This window comes from Elephas maximus, chromosome 7 (assembly GCF_024166365.1).
Source record: "Elephas maximus indicus isolate mEleMax1 chromosome 7, mEleMax1 primary haplotype, whole genome shotgun sequence".
Classification (NCBI taxonomy): Eukaryota; Metazoa; Chordata; class Mammalia; order Proboscidea; family Elephantidae; genus Elephas; species Elephas maximus.
In genome coordinates this window covers 52,409,536-52,433,849 of record NC_064825.1, presented here as the reverse complement: position 1 = coordinate 52,433,849, position 24,314 = coordinate 52,409,536, and the positions used below count along the sequence as shown (strand labels likewise).

Sequence of the window (24,314 nt, the reverse complement as noted above, 5' to 3'; positions counted from 1 at the left end):
ATTCTGATCATGTCACCATGTCTACCTCTTTGTGACAAACATATTCCTACTTAAAATCCTTCAAGGGTTGCCCACTACTCTTAGAATAAAAATAAAAAGTTAACATGGCCTGTGGACCCAGTGTGGTATAGTCCCTGCTTAACTCTCCAACTTCATTTCGTGCCCCTCTTCCCTGCTCTCTAGAGTCCAGCCATATTGGCCTTCTCTCAATTTCTTCTTCTTCTTCTTTTTTTTTTTGACCCAAGGCCTTCTTTCTTTAACTGGAATTTTCACCTTTCTCTTTATCCTTCAGAGTTCAGCGCAAACTCATTTACTCAAAGAGGCTTTCCCTTACTGATCTTACCTACCTCCCATTCCCTTTTTTTCAAGGTTAAATTTGCCAGTATCTTGTACTTTACTTTTTTTAGCAGCTTTATTGAAATATAACTCACATACCATCAATTCACCCACTTAAAGTGTACAATCCAATGGTTTTTAGTATATCTGAAGTTTTGCAAACATCACCACAATCAATTTTAGAACATTTCATTACCCTTCAAAAAAAACCCATTAACAGCCACCCTCATCCCCACCCTCCCAGCCTGAGGCAACCACTAAAATACTCTGTCTCCATAGATTTGCCTATTATAGACTTTTTATACAAATGGAATATGTGACCTCTTGCACCTAGCTTCTTTCACTCAGCATGTTTTCAGAGTTCATCCATGTTTTAACATACACATATCAGTACTTCTTTCCTTTTTTTCTGGCTGAATGATATTCCATTGTTTGGATATAACAAATTTTATTTATCCACTCAACAGCTGATGGTCATTTGGGTTATTCTCACTTTTTGGCTATTATGAATACTACTATTATAAACATTCATGTACAAGTCTTTCTGTGGACTTATGTTTTCAATTCCCTTAAGTATATACCTAGGAGTAAAATTGCTGGATCATGTGTAACTCTCTTTAACTTTCTGGAAAAAAAGAAAAACAAAAACCAAACCTGTTGCCATCGAGTCGAGTTCAACTCATAATGACCCTATAGGACAGAGTAGAACTGCCCCACAGAGTTTCCAAGGAGCGCCTGGTGGATTTGAACCGCCGACCTTTTGGCTAGCAGCTGTAGCACTGAACCACTACGCCACAGGGTTTCCTTAACTTTCTGAGGCACTCCCAAACTGTTTTCTTAAAACAGCTGTACCATTTTACACTCCTATTGCAGTGTACGAGAGTTCCAATTTCTCTACATCCTCACCAACACCTGTTGTTATATCTTTTTTATTCTAGTCATCCTAGTGGATGTGAAGTGGTACTTCATCGTAGATTTTCATTTCCCTGATGGCTAATGATGCTGAACAGCTTTTCATGTGTTTAGTGGCCATTTGTTTATTTTCTTGGAGAAATGTCTATTCAGAGCATTCATTCATTTTTTAATTGGGCTATTTATCTTTTTTTGTTGAGTTGTAAGAGTTCTTTATTCTACATACAAGTCCTTTATCAGACATACGACTTGCGAATATTTTCTCCCACTCTGTGGGTTGTCTTGTCACTTTCTTGATGTTGTTGTTTGCAGCACAAAGGTTTTTATCTTGATGAAGTCAGATTTATCTATTTTTTCTTTTATTGCTTGTGCTTTTTGTGTCACATCCAAGAAGGCTTTGCCTAAGTAAAGGTTACAACGGTTTATTCCTATGTTTTCTTTTAACAGTTTTAGCTCTTACATTAACCTATGATTCATTTTGAGTTAATTTTTGTGTAGGGCGTAAGGGGTCCAATTTCATTCTTTACGTGTGGATATTCACTTGTCCCGACACCATTTGTTGAAAAGACAAATTGTACTTCACTTTTGAAGAACATGCAGTGAAACCTGTGAGAGCTAGAATTCAATGGGGTTGACTTGTTTTTCTGGGTCTTTCAAGTTTTCCACCTTTGACAGGGTACAGTCTTACCACTTTTCTATTACTGTCTATCAGTGGAAAATATTTGAGTATTCCTTCTCTGACAAGTTTCTGCCTTACACAGGTTCTGACTTTCACAGGTTTTACTGTAACTACAATTACCTAATTAGGTCATTTGGCTCCCAGTTAGGCTGTAAGTACCAAGAAGGCAAGGGCTGTGCCTACCTTGTTCACCACTGAATCTCCAGCATCTAGCACAATGCCTGCTAATATTAACTAAATATTAGTTGAATGAATTAATAATCTTACCAATAATATTAACTCTGCAACTCAATGGGCTATAGATATTATCATCTCCATGTTACTTAGGCTCAAAGAAGTTAGGCAACTTATTTCGCTGGTTTGCAATTTTTGACTCATACCCCCCCTTACCTAGGGGTGGGTAAAATCCTCCAGGGCAGGGATTTGCTTCTCCTTCCTCACTGTGTCATCTCCCATCCCCTCCCCACATTCAGCTCAGGTCAAGATCAGGGTACAGGCTGGACAGATGGATGACTGAGCAACAAATGACAGTTAATCAAGGCCTTCCACGAGCAGGCCCCTATCTACCTCTAGACCCTTTCAGCCTTAGACCATGATCCAGCAACACCTAACAACAGGGTATAACTCCATCCTCCTCACTACACAGACCAGACTGTTCCTTGCTGGGTGCTACTGCTCATGCTGTCCCCTTTGCCTGGAATGTTTCCTGCTTCTCCTGGTTACGTCCTACTGATGTTTTAAGACTCTGATCAGGTGCCATCTCCTCTAGGAAGCTTTCCCTGATCCCCCGGCTGGTTAGGAACATCTTCTGGGCTCCTGCAAGTCTTGTCTCCCAGCACTAATTATACTATGTCAGCCCTAGGCCCCTTTATCAAGGGCAGGAACCATGCCTGGTCAGGTGTGCCCTGTCCCAAGCACCCATAACCCATTGCCGTCGACTCAATTCCGACTCATAGCAACCCTATAGGACAGAGCAGAGCCACACCATAGAGTTTTCAAGGAGAACCTGATGGATCTGAACTGCTGACCTTTTGGTTAGCAGCAGTAACACTTAACCACTACACCACCAGGGTTTCTGTGCCAAGTCTGATGGGATAAATCTTATACCTCCAACTGCCTGCCAAGCAGTACTTGACATATGGCAGATACTCAGTAAGTGTTTGTAAAACAAAATGAATCACTGAAAGAGCAGACAGTTGGAGGTACAAGATTTATCCCATCAGGCTTCCTTCATTAGAGATGTCTGAGTGAATGAAAGACCAAGTTAAGCACTTAGCAGAGGCCCAGCTCCCTGCTAGGAGAAGGGAACCGCGTAGGGGTGTTGTATTTCATCCAAGTTTGTTCTGAAGGAAACGCGATCTCTAATGGGAGGCCTCACTTTTCTCAGCCCTGACTGCTCCTCTCACGGCTCTGCTGAGCCCGGACAGATGTGCTTTTAGTCTGTCCTGTGCCCTGGGTCTCGGGTGAATGGTTCTAGTTCAGAAGCCAGGCCCAGGTTTGGGCTGAACCTGGGAGCAGGGCCACCTGCTCACACTGCTGACAAGTGGGATAGAGGCCCCAGAACCTGAAGAGCCACAGCTGAACATGCTCACAAGGTTTAAGTGCTTTGGGGGATGGAAAGGGAGCAAATGATTACCACATTGGGAGAAAGGAGAAGGGAAGGAAAGAATGAGGAAGGAACCCACCTTTCCTCTGATACAGCCAATGGGAAATATGGAAATAAGACTCAGGAATGCTGCTTCAGGTTTGCTGAACTCAGTAAAAAGCAAATTTTCCAAGTTCCCTGCAATCTGGGGGATAGGGTAAGAGACAGTAAGAACCAGGACTTTCCTTGCCCTTAGGGAGGCCCATAATCCAGTGGTTTATGGTGAAGTTAAGCCCAGAAACCTCTTAATACAAAGAACAGAGGGTGGTGGGCAGCAGAACCTGCCCTGTCCCTTTACCCAGGCAGGCCCACCACACACAGTTGGCCAGTCCCACATGAAGCAGATAAATGGTGCCCCTGGATCAGGGCTGCTGCCCAGAGCTATTTGCTTGATCATCGTATTATACTCCATGAGGATTCCTGATCTGTCCCCGAGTAGGTCAGCGTCTAAACCTGAGTGGTTTTCCCGTTCGTGGACTCACTGCCTTCTCAGTCCTGATGTTCAGCCTGGATTCTCTCACCTGACCTCCAACTTCTCTTCCAGAAGAGAAGGTGGCATGATCTTTCCTAAATGATCCTCACACCCTCCCAGACCAGAGGGAGGTGGGCTGGGACAAAGGAAAGGAGATCACACCCAACTGGGAGGAGTTAAGGAAGGCTTCACAGTGGAAGGCTGGTAGCATCTCAGCAGAGGGTGATGAGTACCAAGTAGGGACAGCGGTCCATAAGGAAGGCCAGTGTCTGGTGCCCAGGGACCACAAATTCCAGGGTGTCCTTAAAGAGGATGTAACACTTGCTCCCTGACCAGATGGGCCTCAGGCTGCTGCCCCTCACTAGAGCTCCCCCAAGGCCAAGGCACACAGAAGAAGAAATAAAGAAATAAGAGTAGCATGAAGCACCTGTGCAGAGATCTAGAGAGCAGAAACGCTGAGTAAGGACACGCTGTAGGAATTCAGGCACATTCCCTTCCAGAAAGGATGATCAGGCCCTCCCCAACCCACCCCCCAGGCCCAGCTCTGTTAGCAGGAAAAACTCTATTTGGTGGGTTACATATCTGTTTCTTTGAGACCACAGCCTGGGTCAGCCCTATCTCCAGTGTCCAGCAGACGTCCACTCATTCATTCATAGCTGGGACATGTTTTTTGGATGGATAATGAATGAGAGAGAAGGAGGGAAGGATGTCCTAGTTCAGGCCCTTCTTCACCTTGAATCTGTCTTACTGAAAAAGCTTAACAGATTTACCTTTTGCCCTTCCCCAATTCAGTTCATCCTTCACTCTTCTGAAACACAGCTCGAACAAGGTCAGTTCCCTACCCCAAAACCTCCCACATCTCCCCACTGCTTACAGGATAAGAATTCAGCGCTGGGCATCCCAGGCTTTGCACAGTCCAGCCTCTCTCAAACCACCCTTCCTCTCTTCCCACACCTTTACAAGGTCCACAGCTGCCACATCAACATGTTCACCCGGTCCAGCAGCCAGCCAGCATCTCCTGCTCCTGCCTTTACTCAGCTTGTTCTCCTGCTCTTTGGTTCTGTATGAGGTGGTGGTGGTGGGGGCTGCTGTGCTGAGGGGTAGATCTGTACCTTACTTATCTCTGACTTCCTCGCAAAAGCATGAACGGAGGTTCTCAGTCACTCTAACCAAAGGAGATGGGACAAGAAAGGGGGCAAGAGAAAAGCAGGTCAGAGACTAGGGGATACTTATATGAAAGGTCATAAGGACTGCTATCCACAGGGACAAGAATGAATATTCAGAAAAATTCCCTGAGTCACACACACAGAGTTCTGCAGTTTGGAGCAGGTATTTAACTTCTAGTAGAAAAACATGTATTTGAAAGAGCTAAAATAACTTGCTTGGGGGCTTAATGGAATGGGGTAAACTGAGCCTCCCCTGAGCGACAGAAAGGTGGATTCATAGTGCTGCTGCTCTGCAAATGCCCTGCCTACACAGGTCAGCTGGGGGAACGCAGCAGCCGGGCAGCCTTCAGCAGTTACCAACAGGGGGTCCTAGGTCCTGCAAGGGCCTGCATGGGGGGCACAGCCCATTCTACTGCACTGCAGTAGAATGAAGCAAGGCTTGTCTGCTTCTGGGGAAGTGAAGATGCCACACACACAGCTGCAGTTATGAATGGCTCTTATAACAACAAGCTGACATCTGTGCTTGGTTTCCAAGATGCATCATCACATGTTTATTAAACTATTGCTCCATCATATTTATTTGGCTACGAAACAACTCCCAGCCCATACTTTCAAAAGTGGTTTATTAAAAACTAAGCCTTGAACATTAATACTCAAAAGCACCCTTGAGAATCAATAATAACGCTGCAGATAAAATGAAAGGGAATCAAAGCAGTAAGTCTTGGTGGGGGCTGTGGATGCCTTTCAATACCTACTTGTATGTTCAGGCAGCTGCTGGGGAAGAGCACCAAGGGTCCATGGCACTGGTGCAGGGATAGTCACCCCAAACACCTGACTTCCTGCCTAGGACATAGGCATGGTAGCAGGGAAGGGGGGCAGGGGTGCTATGGCCACCTAGCTCCAAAGATTCAACAAGGCCAAGGTTAGGTCAGTGGGGCCACTAGTTTCACCCAGAATAGAATCTTTGCCCCTATCTAACAGCCCCATACTGAGGCCCTATGGTGGCCCCTGTCTGAGCATCCATCCTGGCACTAGGCTGAGCCCTGAGTTGAGTCCCGCCCCTGCCCAAGAACGAGCCTCACATCCAACCTGTCAGTGGTCATAAGGAGACTAGCTGAGCAAGGAAGGCTGGAGAAATTCAGTCTGTCCCTGGGCAGGGCTCCAGCATGTGCACCCCAACCCTGTAGGGAGTACTTTTTAGCCCTAGGAGACTTTCTGGCAGAAAGGCCTCTTCTAACACCCTCCTAAATCCCCAAGCTCCTCCATGGGAGGCCACCATCACTCCTGTTCAGGTAGCAACCAATAACACATGGTCAATTCCACAGAGAAACAAGGACAAATTGGAAGATCCAGGGAAGAACCCATAGGCTGTGGAGGGGACTCCTGTGAAGTACAGAACAGCTGAAAGACCAAGGGATGTTTAGGATTAGAAAAAAGGAGATACAAGAGACTAACTCCTTACTTTAAAATATGTAAGGGTTGACCTGGGCCAAGGAAGCCAACATGCTTGGTGACTACAGGGAAGTCACAGGGGACAGTTCCCAGCTTAGTTTAAGGAAGGACTTCATCCAAGGCAAAGTCATCACATAAGGAAGGGGCTCACCCCCTTACCCCTCATGTGAGGGAGAGCAAGGCCTGGGTTTCAACACTCACCTGCTGACTTCTTGGACGTTGTTGGTGCGAGCAGCTTCCATCAGGGCTGCATCTGAAGAGAGAGAAGGGTACTGGTCAGATCCCTGGCCAGGACCTACCCCTCAGCGCTGCTTGTTGAGACAGTGGAAGCACTTCACAAACATGGGCTTTGGCAAGTGAAACAATACCAAGATATATAAAGAAAAACCTAATCACTCCCTCCCCGCATGGTATCCACTGTTAACAACTTGTCCTTCTGTACCTTTCTATTTACAGAGCCCAAACTCCTAATAACTCCTTCTCATCATACAAAGTAATGTAGATGTAGTACTAGCAACATGTCTTGTCTTTGGTTAGTACTCAGTATGTGAATTATCTTCCCTCTTCACAATTATAAAGCTCTGTAGAAATATAATACCGTTTGTTACTGCCATTATTATTAATAACCATTGCCCCCACTTTCTCCCCCACCTCCAGTTACTAAGCCCATTTCTCAGTCTTGATATCACAGATCACAAACCCAGTGGGAAGGACAAGATGGGGTGCCCGCAGGGGTGTGAGCCCTCTGAGTGTAGAGAGAAAACTTCAGAGAATCAGGAGACCTGGCTCCAACTCCTCTGCCACCTACTTACTGTGTGACTGCAGCGGCCCCTTTCCCTCTCAACAGCAGCTTCCTAGACTACAGAGACAATAGTCCTTGCCTTGCTAACCTCACAAGGCTGCCACAGAGATGAAATGGTGGTTGAAAAGAATTGCAAACTCCCTGGTGCCAAGCCCAGCCAGCAAAGGGAAACCTGGAGCAGAGTGTTCCGTTTCCTTGGCAATCAGCAGGCCTAGCAGAAAGGCTGCTAAGCCTGGCCTGGCCTGGGCTGCCTGTGGGCTGTTGGCACCACCTTGTGGCTGCCTGACTCAAGAAAACAAAAGCAGAGGCACAATTTTTTCAAACAGTCCAACACCAAGTGTCCAGGGTGCCCTCTGTGTCAAGCCTGGTTCTAAGGTACATTGTTAGACACTGAACAGACTCACACCCAGCCCTGCCTCGGAAGTCTCCCAGTCCAGCCAAGAGTCTCACCCAGTGAAACACAAGAGGAGGCAGTGGAGCAGAGTGAAAAAAGGATCTGAAGGCAGACAGACCTGGGGTCCAGGCCCAGCTCTGCCACTTACGTTTATGAACAGGGCAACTCACCTATCTTCTCTGAGCCTGTTTCCTCATCTATGCAATAGGGACAAGATACCCAACCGACTGTGCATATGAAAGTCAGTTCTGTGGTTCCAATATTGGTGCCTCCATCCCATGTCCTGGCCTAGGCTCCAGAGCCAGGTCTTTTCTGGCTACCTTCCCTGATTGTTCTCCAAGCATACACCCTAGCATTTGTGGGCAGCGCCCAGCTGGAAGGGGAACAAGCCTTCCTGAGAGATCACTGTATCCACTCCCCCCTTCACTCTGCAGAAAGCAGTGGCTTCTGCAAAGTCAGAGTGGGTGATGAATGAGCTGAAATTAAAACCAGGACCTCCTGGCTCCTAAAAATATAGTTTCTAGCACACTACACTGAGGGTCTGAGCTCACAATTCCAAGTCAGGAGACACGGTAGCTGGAGGGAGGATCAGAGGGGGCTACTACCTCAGATCCCAGGGATGGAACTGGTTATGGTCATTACTTTGGTAAACAGACCCTGGTCTCCTTGCTGGGGTTCACATGACACTACCTCAATATCACAAAGTCCAGTCTGGAGGACCCAGGAGCCTCTAAGGTAAGATCTTAGAATCCAGTTCTATGGAAGTCATGCCCCCAACCTAGGCCAGTAGTTCTCAACCCTGACTGCACATGAGAATCACTGATGGTGCTATGAAAACATGCTGATGCCAAGAAGCTTCAGAGATCAACTAAATCAGAATCTCTGGGGGTAAGACTCAAGCATCAGTATTGTTTTAAAAGCTCTCCAAGTGGTTCCAAATAAGGTTAAGAACTACTGGTCTGGCCCAAGCCAAACAATATAAGAAGGGAAGGACATCTTCCTCACAAAAGCCACGCCTCTCAGGACCATATCCCCCCCCGCCCCGCCCCGTCATCTTCTCCCCAGCACTGTCAGGCTTGTCTCTCTATGGCCTCTTAACTTCCCCTCATTCCATCCAAACACACTGGCCTCAGGACACTGCTTGCTCATGAACCTTCCATGGGTCTCCACTGCCTACAGGAGAAATTCCAAACCCTCCAACCTTTCTACCATCCAGGTGCCACTGTCTCTGCTTTCACCTTATCCCAGAGACCTCCTGTCCTCCAACCAGGCTGGCCACTCTGCTGGTCCCTGCACATACCTGCTGACCTGTGACTCTCATATCTTCATGCCTGAAGCCTTTGCCTGGAATACAATCCGACTCAAGACACATTTACTGAATACCCACTACATTCCAGACACCATGGTGAATCATGTGTTGGTATTGGGAAGGGAGCTGGTACCAACCTAAAAAAAAAAAAAAGATGCAGTCCCACTCTTATTGGGGCTCCACAATGCCCCTCTTTATTCTTCTCCTTTTCATCTCCTGCCTTATCCTTCAGGACTCAAGTTAAAATTCCCCACCCCCCAGAGATCTTCAATCCTACAGGAAGGCTTTACTGACCCTGCTAGCTCTCCGATCTACAAACAACACGTAACACCACTCACAAGACCTAAAGGTCTAACTGCCCCCCACCCTCACCCCGATTGATTCTGTGTTAAGTCAGGAGTTCCCACAATACCTAGCCCCAAACTAGGCACACGGAAGGTATTAAAAAAAAAAAATGGTGAAAGTTATAGAATCATAGCATGCCCAAGCTAGACCCTTAGAGCCTCTAGTGCAAAACCCTTATCTTGTAGGTGAGGAAACCGAGAGCCAAAGAGAAGCAGCAAGAATTCAGTCACAATGGGAACTAAGAGGCTGAGCCCAAACAAGACCCCAGGTGTCCTGACTCCCAGTCCAAGGCCCGTACTTTACAGCTGGCCACATCCTGCTGAATAAACAGATGAATGTCAAGCAGTTCCCACTGCATGGACTCTATGAACACCATACTTCAGCCTTCCCCTTTATGGAATAACTGAGAATCTGAGTGCTGATTTCATGTAGGCCAGAAATCTGCCCACTCTCCTCGTTCAGTCCCATGCACCCAGCTGAGATGCCATTCTGGTTCAGCCAGCCCCCATGGTTGCCTTGGGTCTCTACAGATTCTCCTGCCAACTGCCCCACATGGTAAGGTCCAGAGACCAGGCACAGGAAAACCATGGGACACAGCTGAACAGTACTGTAAGAGGACTGGGAAATTATCTTTCACTGTATAAATGGGGAAATTTACAGGGCAGAGGAGCCAAGGGGTCCTCTAGTGAGCGGTGGCAAAGCTGGCACTGAAACCAAGTCTCTTAATTTCGTAGGCCACGTTAGGCTTAAGAGCTTCTCTAAATCATCTGGTAGTTGCCGTTAAAGCATCCCGCGGTTTCCTGAAGTCCTCTTAAAAGAGGAATTGTACCAGGCAGAATATAAGACCATAAAGAGACCATATGCTAATATTAGATATTTAGTTCAATGCCCCCATTGTACAGATAGGCAAAATCACAGCCAAAGAAGGGGAGTTGATCTGTGGCAGATTATGCAACTCAAAGGCAATGAGCTCTCCACTGCAACGCCCTATCCTTGTGATCAGATGATGTCTAGGTTCCTCCAGGACTGAGGCTCTCCGTGTCTAAGTCTGTAAGCATCTCCCATCCCACAAAGATGAGGAGTCAGGACACTCCTCCCGCCTCTACCTTCCTCAAACCCAGACAATCTCGATAATCACCCTTGTTGGACGGGTTCTTGCTGTAGCAATGAACCACCAGCGCCGTGGCCAGGGCCCAAATGCCCAGTCCAGCTCTGTTGGGGACCCCGGTCCAGCCGTCTTGTCCAGGGAGTGTTTCTTCAAGGCTGGGAAGGCGACCCCACGTGGCGGCCGCAAAGCACTGGGTCTCTGCACGTCCTCCCAGGTGCCTCCCGGTGGATGCCCCTCGTCCCGCAAGCAAGGCCGGCGCTGTCCCAGGGCGCCCCCCGGCGGCTGCCCTCAGCCACTGCGGCTCCCCGCGGTCCCCGGTGGTTACGTTCCGGCCGGAGGCGCCTCCATGGCTCCGGAGCGATGGAGACCTAAGCAGTCGGATGAGGAGCCGCGGCGCCAGCGCTGTTCTCAACGCCAGGGACCCCACCATCATGACAGCTGCTTGTCCTACAGCCCCCTGGTGCCGGCCCCTGTGCCGGCCACGTTCAACATGGCTGCCGCGGCGCGTTCGAAGACGCCGCGAACGGGATGAACTGCGCACTACCTCACGGGAGTGGTAGTCCACAGCCCTAGAACTTTCTGCAGCTGAAGAACAAAGAAACGACATATCCCAGAAGGCTGTGAAACAAATGTCACAATGACTGCCGACTTATAGGAGCCCGGGGCATGTTGGGAACTGAAGTTCGAGTCGGAGTGCGTGGGCGGGGCAGGAGGGGACATGCCAAGGAGGCGCGTGGCTATTGGTTGCGCTCCCGCCGCAGGCGCTTCCGTGTGGTTTAAGATTAGAACCCTAGCTCTGTTTTACCTGTTTAGTTAGAACACACATGACGCAATCTCTGGCCGGGGTAAGTCAACCACCCACTGCCGTGGAGTGGATTCCGAGTCATAGCGACCCTATAGAACAGAGCAGAACTGCCCCATAGAGCTTCCAAGTAAGTTAAGCAGGGACATTTAGTAGAGACCTCCTGTGAAGCTTACACTTAACTTCTTTTAGGCTATTTCTTGTTTCAGGCTCATACCGCTTTTCAAAAAGGAGGTGTGTAGGCTAACTGGTGCATTGAAATCGTAATTCCTTTTGTTTTCCGACACAAACCTCACTTCTGGTGTTGACTCAAGATAAATAAAAGCTTATGTTCATACAAAGACTTGTACATGAATGTTCATAGCAGCTTTGTTAGAAACAACCCAAATGTCTGTCAACACATGAATAAACAAGTGGTGGTATATCCAAACTAAAAAAAAAAAAAAAAATGTTGCTGTCAAGTTGATTCCAACTCATGGCAACCCTGTGTTTGTGGAGTAGAGCTGCTCCATTGGGTTTTCTTGTCTGTAATCTTTACTGAAGCAGATCACAATGCCATCCTTCCGTGTTGATGCTGGGTGAGTTCAAACTGCCAACCTCTAGGTTAGTAGTCAAGCACAAACTGTTTGCACCCCAGGGACCTAGATAGCCATACTACTCAGCAATTAAAAAAAAAAAAAAATTAAAAGGAATGAACTATTTATACATGCAACCATGTGGATGAATCTCAAAGTAATTAGGCTAAGTGAAAGAAGCTAACTTTTTTTCTTTAGAAAGATTGCATACTGTCTTACTCCAATTATATAAAATAAAAACTCTAGAAAATAGTAACACAAAGACTAGTGGCTTCCTGGGGATTCAAGGTCAGGGAGGATACTTGGAGGGAAGGAATACACAGGGGCCTTAGAAGAGTTTTGTGGGTAATGGATGTATTCATTATCTTGATTGCAGTGATGGTTTCACAAGGATACATATGTCGATTTAAACGTGCAATTGATTGCATGTCAATTATATCTCAATAAAGCTGTTTTAAAAAACATACCTGTTTTTACTTTACCTGTCAGATTGGCAAAGATTAAAAAAATATGTATGACCACTTTGTGGCAAGTTTGTGAGGAAAAAGACACTTATATTGTTGGTGGGAGTGTAAATGGGAGTGTAAATACTAGAATTTAAAATATAGATATACTTTTGCACATGTGTAAAATGAAGAATAGGGATATTTGAAATAACAGGAGATTGGCAGCAGCCTAAATGTCCATCAGTAGGAGGTTTTAGCCATTACAGCTCATCTTGTACTGACAGCATCCCACCTCAAGCAAGAGTTGGCTTGTATCATCACTTAATGTTTCATTTTTTGATATTTAATCTCTACTAGAACCCAGTAGCAAGTCAAAGTTTTCTTTACAAATGGGAAATAGCCAACAAAAGAGGGCATGGTTTTGCATCAAACTGCTAAGGGTCTGCAGTGTGATTCTCCTACTGGGGCTTGCCAGAGGCTCTCCATATCTCTTTCTGTTATAGACACTTCCAAACCACTGAGTCTGCTGGGTCTTAACACTCAAGTGGCAGAGCAGCTTGAACTACAGCTTAGACCTGCAGCAAAGGTCTTTTTTTGCTCTGAGCCCCACTCAAAACTGGCAGCTGTATGGGTTACTTGGTAAATGGGTTGGAGGAATATGCTGAAATGTAGTAATATATGTTGCCTTCAAAATTCCAACAGGCCTGCCAAGCTTTGTGCCTCTTTATTCATGGTGGACAACACAAGGTGATGCAAACTGTCTCTCATTTTAAAAGCTATATTTCAACGTGCCATTTAGACCTGTAGAAATGTAACTCATGTGTCAGGTCCCTGAATCTTCACAAGGTTTATCTCCCATCCTCTGGGATGCATGTATTCTACTAAAATGTCTGGGACGTTTGCTACTTCTACTCACCAGGACCAGTTAATATAATGTCATCAATGTAACGGAGCAGCATGATGTTCTGTGGGCTGTCAAGATGATCTAGGCCCCTTCTGATTATTTAATGCTAGAAATCAGGAGGTTGACATATCCCTGAGACAAATAGTGAAGGAATACAGCTGTCACTGCCCCATGAAGGCAGATTGCTTTTGAGTTGAAAGAAAGCATTTCCCAGATGCCAAGGGCTATATTGATTTGCTCCAGTAAAGATACCACATCCAGATTGCAGCTGCAATTGAATTTACTACCTGATTACATTTACAATAATCCCATAGCCATTCTTCAGGATCCACCAAGCTTTTGCAACCGCCAAAAGGACAAATCAAATGGGACTGTAGTAGGAATAACTGCCCCTGCATCTTTCAAGCTGTTGGTGGCACCAATCTCTCAAGTTCCCTCAGGAATGCATTACTATCATGGTGGTGGGTGGGATAGTCTGTCTTCCCAGTAGCTGGAATACATAGGTCTGGGAATGAAGAGGTAGATGTAGCATTTCCCTTAATACTATTACTCCCAGTGAGCCACTTCGGTAATTTGTGTTTCCCATCCTGTAACCTTAAGCCCTGACAAGTTAGATGTCATATTCCTCTGTGAGTGTGTGTATGTTTGTGTGCACACATACACACATGTGCACCTGTGCATAGTAAGGTTTCTACAAATCTGGAAGCTGTAACCATTGTTTGACCACTCTGAGCTCCTCATGCCAGGGGACCAGCAGACAAAGAAAGGCATTTCTGTACAGGCAGGGGTAGTCAACACTGATTCCCACAAAGAGCTAGGGCTACCATTTCACAGTGGGGGAAAGGAAGAGTATGTTTGGTGTTATGGATTGAATTGTGTTCCCCCAAAAAATGTGTGTTGGAATCCTGCCTGTTGATGTAAACCCATTTGGGAATAGGGTTTCTTTGTTAGGTTAATGAGGCCGTATCAGTGTAGGATGTGTCTTAAACCTAATGGCTTTTGAGATATAAAAAGAGCAGATTAGACACAGGGAGAAGCAAGAAAGCATAAACGGGGGAAGATAGAATCACATATGAGAATCACCAAGGAACTGAGAAACACTGGGGTTACAGAAACTGAGACAAGTTATTTTCCTGCAGACCCACCTGAGAGAGAGCCTTCCCCTAGAGCCAGAGCCCTGAATTCAGACTTCTAGCCTCCTGAACTGTGAGAAAATAAATTTTTGTTCTTTAAAACCACCCATTTGTGGTATATCTGTTATAGCAGCACTAAGAAACTAAGACATCTGGAAATAAGGGGATTCACTGGGGCATCTCTTGGCACCTCCCTGCTCAGTGATAACTATAACTGGGTACTTGCAGCAGCCATGGCCTGATAAGAGCAAGACAACCAAGGACATCACAGGACTGAAGGCAAGTAACTAAAATTAGTATGTACAGGCAGAGTGCTGGCCAAGGGTGAGCGAAACCTAGAATGGTTGCAGGAGGAGGGAAATGATGAATATGAATTATGGCCCTGGGACCAGCCACAGTAATAGGGATGTAACTTCATTTGCCAGCCTCCTTTTTTAGGATATTGCAACTGGCCATCAGCTTGAAGAACTGGATTTAAATCTCCCTTCCTGGAGAAAAGAATGAGGGAACATATAGCCAGGTATGAGCAGATCTAAGTCAAGCAATGGATCCAGGTTATTTGAACCCTAGAGGTACTTAACCTGCCTTGTCTACTCCCCTCCCTTGGGCCTAAGCCACTTGCTCTGTTTTCTGGCTGGATTGATCCCAGCAATGGCTCATTTCATTCCTGTGGTCGTAGCCCTGGCCACCACACCTCCTACCTCTGGTCATCTCACCCTTCCCTCAGGGAGCACCAATTCTGTCACATCTACTGCCATAGGAGCCACAGAAGTTCCAGCATCGGGTCTGACCTGACTAGACCCATAATGCTCTGGCTTGCCCCAATGACTACTCAGACTGGTCAAGTACATGACCTGCAAATTTTAAGGAGTTAATGCCTTGGGGAGAGGATTTTGAACCAATTAGAGAACATGGGAAGGAGCCCACAGATAAATTGTTTCCTTTTCCTCCCTCTAATGAATAGTTTTTAGATGTAGTGGCTCCGTATGGCTTCATTGGAGATGTCCCGTGAGCAACCTAGTTGAGTGTTCTTGTGAGGATGTTGCCAGGTCAGTGAAGCACCACCTTGCTCTTACTCTCCAGACATTCCTGTCTAATCATCCCTTTTCCCTCACTCTTACTTCCCTCCCAATAAAGCATTAGCCTGTGCCTCAGGCTGTCTCTGTGTTCTAGGGAACCTGGGTTAGAAAACAGGTGTAGTCAGAGAATGGAATATTTGGAATTGAAATTGTGGAGGGATTAAAGTTATTGTAATGAAGGTCTTGAATATGACCATTAGAAGGGAATGGCTTAGGTAAAATAGCAAGTTCGTTGGAGAAGAGAAGATTAAGGGATTTAATCCAAGTCCTTAGTCCAGGGTGCTGAAATAATCATCTAGGGTCGATACAGAAATCCCCAAGGATTATTTTAGAGTGTTGGAGAGAGTGATCCAGGAGCTAAAATCTTCAGAGCATGAGGGCAGGGGTCCCAGAGGTGCCCGTAGAAAGAGGGGTTGTAGATGGTATAATCTCTTGGAATTAATAAGGAGGAATGAGGAGGACATGTAACTCACCTCTAGGTCCAGTGGTACAAGTATATAGGAGAGCAAGCAACTACCTCTTGAGAAGACTGCAAAAAAAGCAGTATCCTAAAACAAGAATTACATTTCAGACAAGAAGATGAAGAGAACATTCATGAAAAAGGATGAGGATACAGGATATTCTGCTGATGAATGACCTTGAGCTCCAGAAGTCACAGTGGAAAGGTTTCAGGAGATGAGAAGTTGTGGAAGATGGGGTTAGAAAAGGTGATATACAAGCTGAATGGGGATTAAAGCTCAGGGAATGAGGGATGATTTAGGAGTTGAGCTGCTTGTGGGGTCTACACACACAGGACTAAAAGGCCTAGTGAGGAGTCCCTGGGTGGTACAAATGGCTACGTGCTTGACTACTAGCTGAAAGGTTGGTGGGTCAAACCCACCAAGAGGTGCCTCGGAAGACAGCCCTGACAATCTGCTTCTGAAAGGTCAGAGCCTTGAAAATCCTATGGAGCAGTTGTACTCTGCACACACAGGGTCACCATGAGTCTGAATCAGCTTGACTCAACAGCAACTAACAATGACAAAGGGCCTAGTGAGATTTGTGCTGATTGTCCCCAGGCAGAGAATGGAGCTATTGCAAGTGTTCAGGAGAAGGAGGACTATGAGCTCTTGCCCAGAGTATGCAGTGTTCTGGGGCTCCCACTCAGCCCTGCTGATAGAGGCTGGAGTCCTGCAGGGGTGGGAGATATGTCCTGCTCTGAAAGCACAAGCTCCTCCCACCCTGACTTCTTCAGCCTAGGAGTCCTCTAGGACAGCAGAAGTGTCCCCTTATTCTAGCTGATGGGGCACACTAGACCTCTACTGGTCACAATTACATAAGCACTGGATGTTTTCTTCCCATGAGATCTTGCAGGTGTTGATTTTAAGCTGACCTGTTTTTTCACTGTTCATTGGTGCTATGTTCTGGCTGGGGACTTTTTCTTTGCTTCCATGTGATGTATGTCTACTTGTTTCTGAAACATCATTAAACTTGGGCAAACTTTCATATCCTTTTATTTTTCTCCTCATTCCCTCACCTGTCTTATATAACTCTGATTTTTTTATCTTCTTAAAAAAAGGAGTCTATATTTAATTTCTTGACATTTTCCTCATAACCTACTCTTCTGTTACTCAGACTTCTTTTGCCTTAAATGACTTTGTACTAGTTTGAGTTCATTTAGCCTGACAGTTAGCCCAGACTGTTTCTTACTTTTTCCGAGCAATGTGTAAACCTCCCTCCTCGATTTGACTGATTCTTCAGAGGGACTATGGTGACCTGAACATGTAACCAGAATTTACTGACTTTGCATATTTTATTTCTATCAGTTAACCTTGATACCTTCCTAATATTTCTCCAACTTTTATTTACATTCCCTCATTTCCACACTTCCCTCATCTTCTAAAAGTATGCCTTCACTTCTTACCAATATCCCCCCACCTTCTGTGAGCATAATCCTACCTTTCATAAATATTTCCCATGTTTCACATGTACCCTACGATTTTTTTTTTTTTTTTAATCCCTACACCTACTCCTATAGCTGAAATTCTGGGGTTTGACCAAATTACCAGTGCATGACTCACATACTTTGGGCTGATCAATATAAAACTTCAAAAATAAATAATATTGCAAACCAGTATGCATATTATGCACCTTTTAGTACCTTTTGTGAAATCTTCTCCCTAGACTTCCGGCCAAACTGGCACCATAAACAGAGGCACCGCGCTGTCCCTCCACAGAAAAGACCCAGAAAACTAAATAAAACACAGACAAACATCATTCCTGGAACCTGAAGTGCCAAATGAAGAGATGGAGAACTCAGGCAAGCACCAAATGGAATAAGAAACTGACATAAGATGGAGAGCGAGGAGAGGGAGGTGGGGAGGGCCCCATCAGCTAATGCTGCAGAAGTGCGCTATCTTGGACTCCTGTCCCGGATTAGCAGACAGGGAGCACAGGAAAGCAGCTTCCCGGAACTCACGGCAGGAGACAGAGCACCGGGTAACCAGCGATACACGCTTTCCCACCCCCGCCTCACCCCTAGCCGCCCCCCCCCGCCCCCCCCTTCTCTCCCTGCTTCTCTACCTCCGAGCTTCCTGGCTGGCTGTAGTGGCTCGGCAGGCCAGGAAATACAGCGTCCGTGCAGCTTGGATTCGCCCCACCCAAGTCGGAGATCAGTGGACAGGGAGTACGGGAAAGCAGCTTCACGAAGTTCCCAGCAGGAGACAGAGCACCCGGGAAGGAGCAATATACACTTTCCTAGCTGCCCCCCTTCTTCCGCCCCGCCTTGGCCTCCTCAGCTTCCCGCCAGCCGCAGCCTCTTGGCTGGGAGGCAACTGCTTTGGCCTCAGGCTGCTTGAATTCACCCTGCTCACACCTCTGGGCGCCTGAGCTCGTGGTGCTTCTTTTCGTTTCTTCTGTGCCTCCTGCCACCTTCCCCTCCTTTCTCTGGAACACCTGTCTCCGTGTGCCATCTTTGCTTCTTTTTGAAAGGCTGTGAAACCACGCTCGACTGGGGAACCACTCCCCCGGCCCGCTACACCACTCTGGGGGGATCCTTGGGGCTTTTTTTTCCTTGTTTTGCTTTGTTCTGTTCTGTTTTGTCGTTCGTTTGTTTGTTTTCTTTTTCTTTTCGCAGCTTGGGAGCCCCTTCGAGAGGGGCTGCACTGCACAGCTTAGGAGCCCCCCCCCGCCCCGTCTGCACAGCCACGTAGGTGGGACCCCTGGGGGCATTTTTCTTTCTTTCTTTTTTCTTTTCTCTCTCTTTTTCGTTTTCTGTCTGTCTTCATTTCTCAGTTCTTGTCTCTCTACACTTACCTTCTTTTCCTGTCTGCTGAATACCTGGTGCTGTGTGACATCTTTACCCCCTCTAGCCAGGCTATACTGCGCAGCCTGGGAGCCATTTTCTCGGTCTTAGCAGCGCCACCAGGGGGACTCAGGGACTCCGGGGGCTTTTCTTTTTTTTTTTCCAAATTTTTATCTAGTTTTTTTTTTTTTCTTTCTTTTTCCCTTTCTCTATTTCTTGGTTTCTCAACTCTCTATCCAATGGCAAGCTCCCTTAACGCTCTTTTTTCTCCTTCTTTGTATGCTTTGTTCCATTTTTTTCTCCTCTCTCTTCTCTTCCCCATACCCCTATTATTCCACGCATCACAGCCTCCCCCCTTTCCTGCCTACCTGTACCATGCACCAAACATCCCACCTCTGAGCAGCATAGGCATGGCCTACAGAAACCTGCCCAGCACTGATGCCTGGCTTGCTCTGTCAGCCCTAGGACATGCCATAAACGACCCATCCCAGCTCCTCGTCTTCAGCTGGACCTGCCCTGCTGCACCATAGCTGAATGACTGGCTCTGCCCATTGGATAAGGAGTTGAAAATTATCATGACTACAGACGAGCAAACAGCAAAGAACGCACAGCCCCCTGCTCAGACATAACCAAATAAAACAAAAAAGCAGGATGAAACAAACAGATCTATAATCAAGAAACGAGGAAAATAACTGCTGAATGTCCCGAAGGCAGCAGACAATATCAAAACATATAAAAAAAAAAAAAGACAGGATATGTCCAGTAGACGTCCAAAATACAACACCAGATGACTTTCCAGTAGAAGAAAAGGCACTAGAACTATCTGACAGTGAATTCACATCTTTAATATTTAGAGCAATCCAAGAGTTGAAGCAAAAAACAGACAAAAATGAGGAAAAATAGACAAATTTTTGGAACAGCCAGGCAAATTCATGGAAAATACAGACAAGAAAAATGGAACAATTTAGGAAAGTAATACAGGAACAAAATGCCAAAATAAATTCACAACTAGAAATCATACAAAAACACCAATTAGAAATCCAAAAGCTAAACAACAAGATTTCAGAAATGGACAGTGTTACAGAAGGGCTGAGGAGCAAGTTTGAAACAATAGAGGAGAGAATCAGCGAAATTGAAGACAAACACTTGGATATAACTCTGAGCAAAAATCAGAAAAAAGAACGAAGAAAAATGAAGAAACCCTGAGAATTATGTGGGATACAATCAAAAGCAAAAATCTGTGAGTGTTTGGAGTTCCAGAACAGGGAGAGAAAATGGAAAACACAGAGAGGCTCATTGAAGAATTGCTGACAGAAAACTTCCCTAATATCATGAATGATGAAAAGCTGACCATCCAAGAAGCTGATAGAACCCCATATAGGATAGGCACCAAAAGAAAAACTCCAACGCATATCATAAACACACTTGGTAAAACCAAAGACAAAGAAAAAATCCTGCAAGCAGCTCAAGAAAAACAAGAAGTCACATACAGAGGAGAAATAATAGACTAAGTTCTAATTATTCGGCAGAAACCATGCAGGCAAGAAGGAAAGGGATGACATATATAAAACCTTGAAAGAAAAAAATTGCCAACCAAGGATAATATATCCAGCAAAACTTTTGTTCATATATGATGGAGAAATTAGGACATTTCCAGATAAACAGAAATTAAGAGAATATGTAAAAACCAAACAAAACTTATAAGAATTATTAAAGGGAGTCCTTCCCTCTGAGAATAAACAACATCAGACCACAGCCTGAATCTAGGATGCAAGATTGTACCAGCCAGATACCAACCTAGGAAATGAACTCTCAGGGACTATCCAAAACCAAAATGATTGAAACAGGGGACCAGAGAGGTTAATCTGTAAATGACAGCAACGTCAGAACAATGAAAGAGGGAATAAACGGTATAGGTATAGAACTTTCTAATGGAGAGGAAGGCAAGACAATATCAAGTAATAATAGGAACCTATTTTTTTATTACCTAGGAAGACAAGGGTAAATTTCGAGGTAAGCGCAAAGAAAGTTAACAAACCTACTCATCAAAATGAAGAAGAAAAACAAAGTCTCAATAAAAACAAAATCTACAAAAACAAAAGAAATGAAAAAGAAACCCATAAACAAAAGAAACTTGGCACTGGAGAGTGAGAGGAACAAAGAAAATGTTAGCACCACAAAAAAAGCACTACAAAATGACAGCAATAAACTCAATGGTAGAGAACAAAAATGGATCTGCAAAACATCTCATAACATGGATGCATCTGGAGGCTGTTATGCTGAGTGAGATAAGTCAATCACAAAAGGACAAATCTCACATGAGACCACTACTGTAAAAACTCATGAAAAGGTTTACATACAAAAAGAAACAATATTTGATGGTTACAAAGGAGGGGAGGAGTGGGGCTGGAAAAACACTTAATAGACAAAAGATAAGCAGTAACTTTGGTGAAAGGTAAGACAGTACACAATACTGGGGAAGCCAGCACAACCTGTACAAGGCAAGGCTACGGTAGCTCTGTAGACTCATCCAAACTCCCTAAGGGATTGAATTGCTGGACCAGGGACTGTGGGGACCATGGTCTCAGGGAACACCTAACTCAACTGGCAAAACAGAGTTTATAAAGAAAATGTTCTACATTCTACCTTTGTGAGTAGCACCTGGAGTCTTAAAAGCCTGTGAGCGGCCATCTAGTATACTCCACTGGTCTCACCCCTTCCGGAGCAAGGAAGAATGGAGAAAACTAAAGACACAAGGGAAAGATTAATCCAAAAGACTAATGGACCAAATCTAGCATGGCCTCTGCCAGACTGAATCCAGTGCAACCAGATGGTGCCCAGCTACCACCACTGACTGCTCTGACAGGGATCACAATAGAGGGTCCCAGACAGAGCTAGAGAAAAATGTAGAACAAAATTGTAACTCGAAAGGAAAGACAAAACTTGCTAGCCTGACAGAGACTGAAGAAACCCTGAGAGTATGGCCCCCAGACACCCTTTCAGCTCAGTAATGAGGCCACTCCTGAGGTTCACCCTTCAGCCAAAGATTGAACAGGACCATGGAACAAAACAAGACTAAAGGGGCACACTAGCCCTGGGACAGAGACTGGAAGGCAGGAGGGAACAGGAAAGCTGGTAATAGGGAACCCGAGGTTGAGAAGGGAGAGTGTTGACGTGTCGTGGATTTGTTAACCGATGTCATAGAGCAATGTGTGTACTAACTGTTTGATGAGAAATTAGTTGGTTCTGTAAACCTTCATCGAAAGTTCAATTAAAAAAAAATTATATATATATATATATAAAGAAAAGAAATCATCCCCCTAACTATTTAGGATCGTCATGAGCTCATGGTTCTGTTGATGGGCTGTTTGATTCACTGTGGCCAATCTTTCCGTCTTTGAAGTTCAGGTGGTTGCGCGCTGGCTGGTCACAGCCCTGTTGTTCGGCTGGCATTGCTGCCCTTGTCAGGTGTGCCCAAGGTATGTCTGAATGTCTCCTTGCTTTCTTGAATGACAGGATGAATCTGGGACTTAGGCGTGCACATTAGTTTGTGCCATTCATCAACCAGAGGAAGACAGGTTGATCCAAGAGATTTCTCAGGCCACTTTGATGACATAGTGAGCATTTTCTTTTAGTATATCATATTGATGTTGCCAAGTTACCTCTACTTTTACTAAGTTTTTTTTTTTTACTTTTGCCTAATGTGAGATATTACTAGTCAACTTCCCCTCCTTTTTCAGCTGATAATTTTTCCACTTTTCTACCAACATTGCTGAGCAAAATTGTCAAACCAAACCACATATTTATAGTATTGTCCTCCAAATTACGTGTCTCCATTTTTATTTTCTCTTTTCATCCTCAATTCAAGCATCTTTAGGCTCCGAAGTGTGCATGGTCCAGATAATCTGGCTCATAAGCATCATCTGCATACCAACCATTGGAAAAGAAAAAGAAATCTCAAACACCCCTGAGCAACTTCTACCTCAAAGGGAGTAGTTTCAAATGCTTAATAAAGGTAGATTACAGACAGATACTGAAATGATGCCAGAGATCACGTGATATAATTTTGCAAGACCAAAGACTTCTTCATTGCAAAAATCTTTTTCAACAACATAAATGGTGAGTATACATGTGGACCTCACTGGATGGAATACACAGAAATTAAATCAACTACATCTATGGACAGAGATGGTGGAAAAGCTCAATATCATCAATCAGAACAAAGCCAGGGGCTGACTGCAAACCAGACCAGTTGCTCATATGCAAGTTCAAGTTGAAGCTGAAGAAAATTAGAACAAGTCCATGAGAGTGACTATGAGCTTGAGTATATCCTACCTGAATTTAGAGAGCATCTTAGGAATAGATTTGATGAATTCAACTCTATTGACCAAAGACCATAGGAATTGTGGAATGACATCAAGGACATCATACATGAAGAAACAAGAAGTCATTAAAAAGACAGGAAAGAAAGAAAAGACCAAAATGAGTGTCAAAAGAGACTCCGAAACTTGCTCTTGAACTCTGAGTAGCTAAAGCCAATGGAAGAAATGATGAAGCAAAAGAGCTGAATAGAAGATTTCAAAAGGCATCTCGAGAAGACAAAGTATTATAATGACATGTCCAAAGACCTGGAGTTAGAAAACCAAAAGGGAGGAACATGCTTGCCATTTCTCAAGTTGAAAGAACTAAAAAAAAAAAAAAAAAATTGAAGCCTCAAGTTGCATTATTGAAGCGTTCTGTGGGCAAAATACTGAACGACGCATGAAGCATCCAAAGACAACATATGGAATACACAGAGTCACTGTACCAAAAAGAATTGGTCAACATGCAGTCATTTCAGGAGGTAGCATATGATTAAGAACCGATTGTACTTAAGGAAGAAGCCCAACCTACACTGAAGGCATTGGCAAAAAACAAGGCTCCAGGAATTGACAGAATACCGAGGTGTTTCAACAAACAGATGCAGCACTGGAAGTGCTTACTCGTCTATGCGAAGAAATTTGGAAGCCAGCTACCTGGCCAACCGACTGGAAGAGATCCAAATTTATGTCTATTGCAAAGAAAAGTGGTCCTTGGAAACTACGGGGCAGTTCAACTGTGTCCTATAGGGTCACGATGAGTCAGAATCGACTCAACAGCAATGTTTTTTTTTTTTTTTTTTTGGCCATAATAAAGTACCACAAACCAAATGGTCCAAAACAATAAAAATTTATTCTCTCACAATTCTGGAGGCTAGGACTTTGAATTCATGATCTTAGCAGGGCTATCTTCTCTCTGAAGTCTCTAGGAGAAGATCCTTCCTTGTCTTTTCTAGCTTCTGGTAGCCCCAGGTGCTCCTTGGCTGGTAGATGAATCACTCCAATCTTTGCCTCCACCATCACATAGTGTTCTCCCTATGCAGCTGTCTCTGTGTCTCTTCTCTTCTTATAAGGACATCAGTCATATTGGATTAGGGCCCATTCTAAGGACCTT

The 24,314-nt window shown here is 45.1% G+C and overlaps 1 protein-coding gene across 2 annotated transcripts in view; it reads right to left on the bottom strand.

The window, feature by feature from the left end:
• The window catches only part of CLPB (caseinolytic mitochondrial matrix peptidase chaperone subunit B), a 181,537-nt gene extending 170,395 nt beyond the window's left edge, over positions 1–11,142 (bottom strand). The window contains exons 1-2 of one of the 2 annotated variants that reach the window (XM_049889949.1): positions 10,651–11,142; positions 6,864–6,915 (exon numbers count right to left, since the gene is read on the bottom strand). In XM_049889949.1, the coding sequence (XP_049745906.1) occupies positions 6,864–6,915; positions 10,651–11,053 (455 nt within the window). In that variant the 5' untranslated portion in view covers positions 11,054–11,142. The remainder of the gene's footprint in view (positions 1–6,863; positions 6,916–10,650) is intronic. The other variant, XM_049889948.1, reaches the window with a different exon arrangement.
• Positions 11,143–24,314: the final 13,172 nt, after the last annotated feature.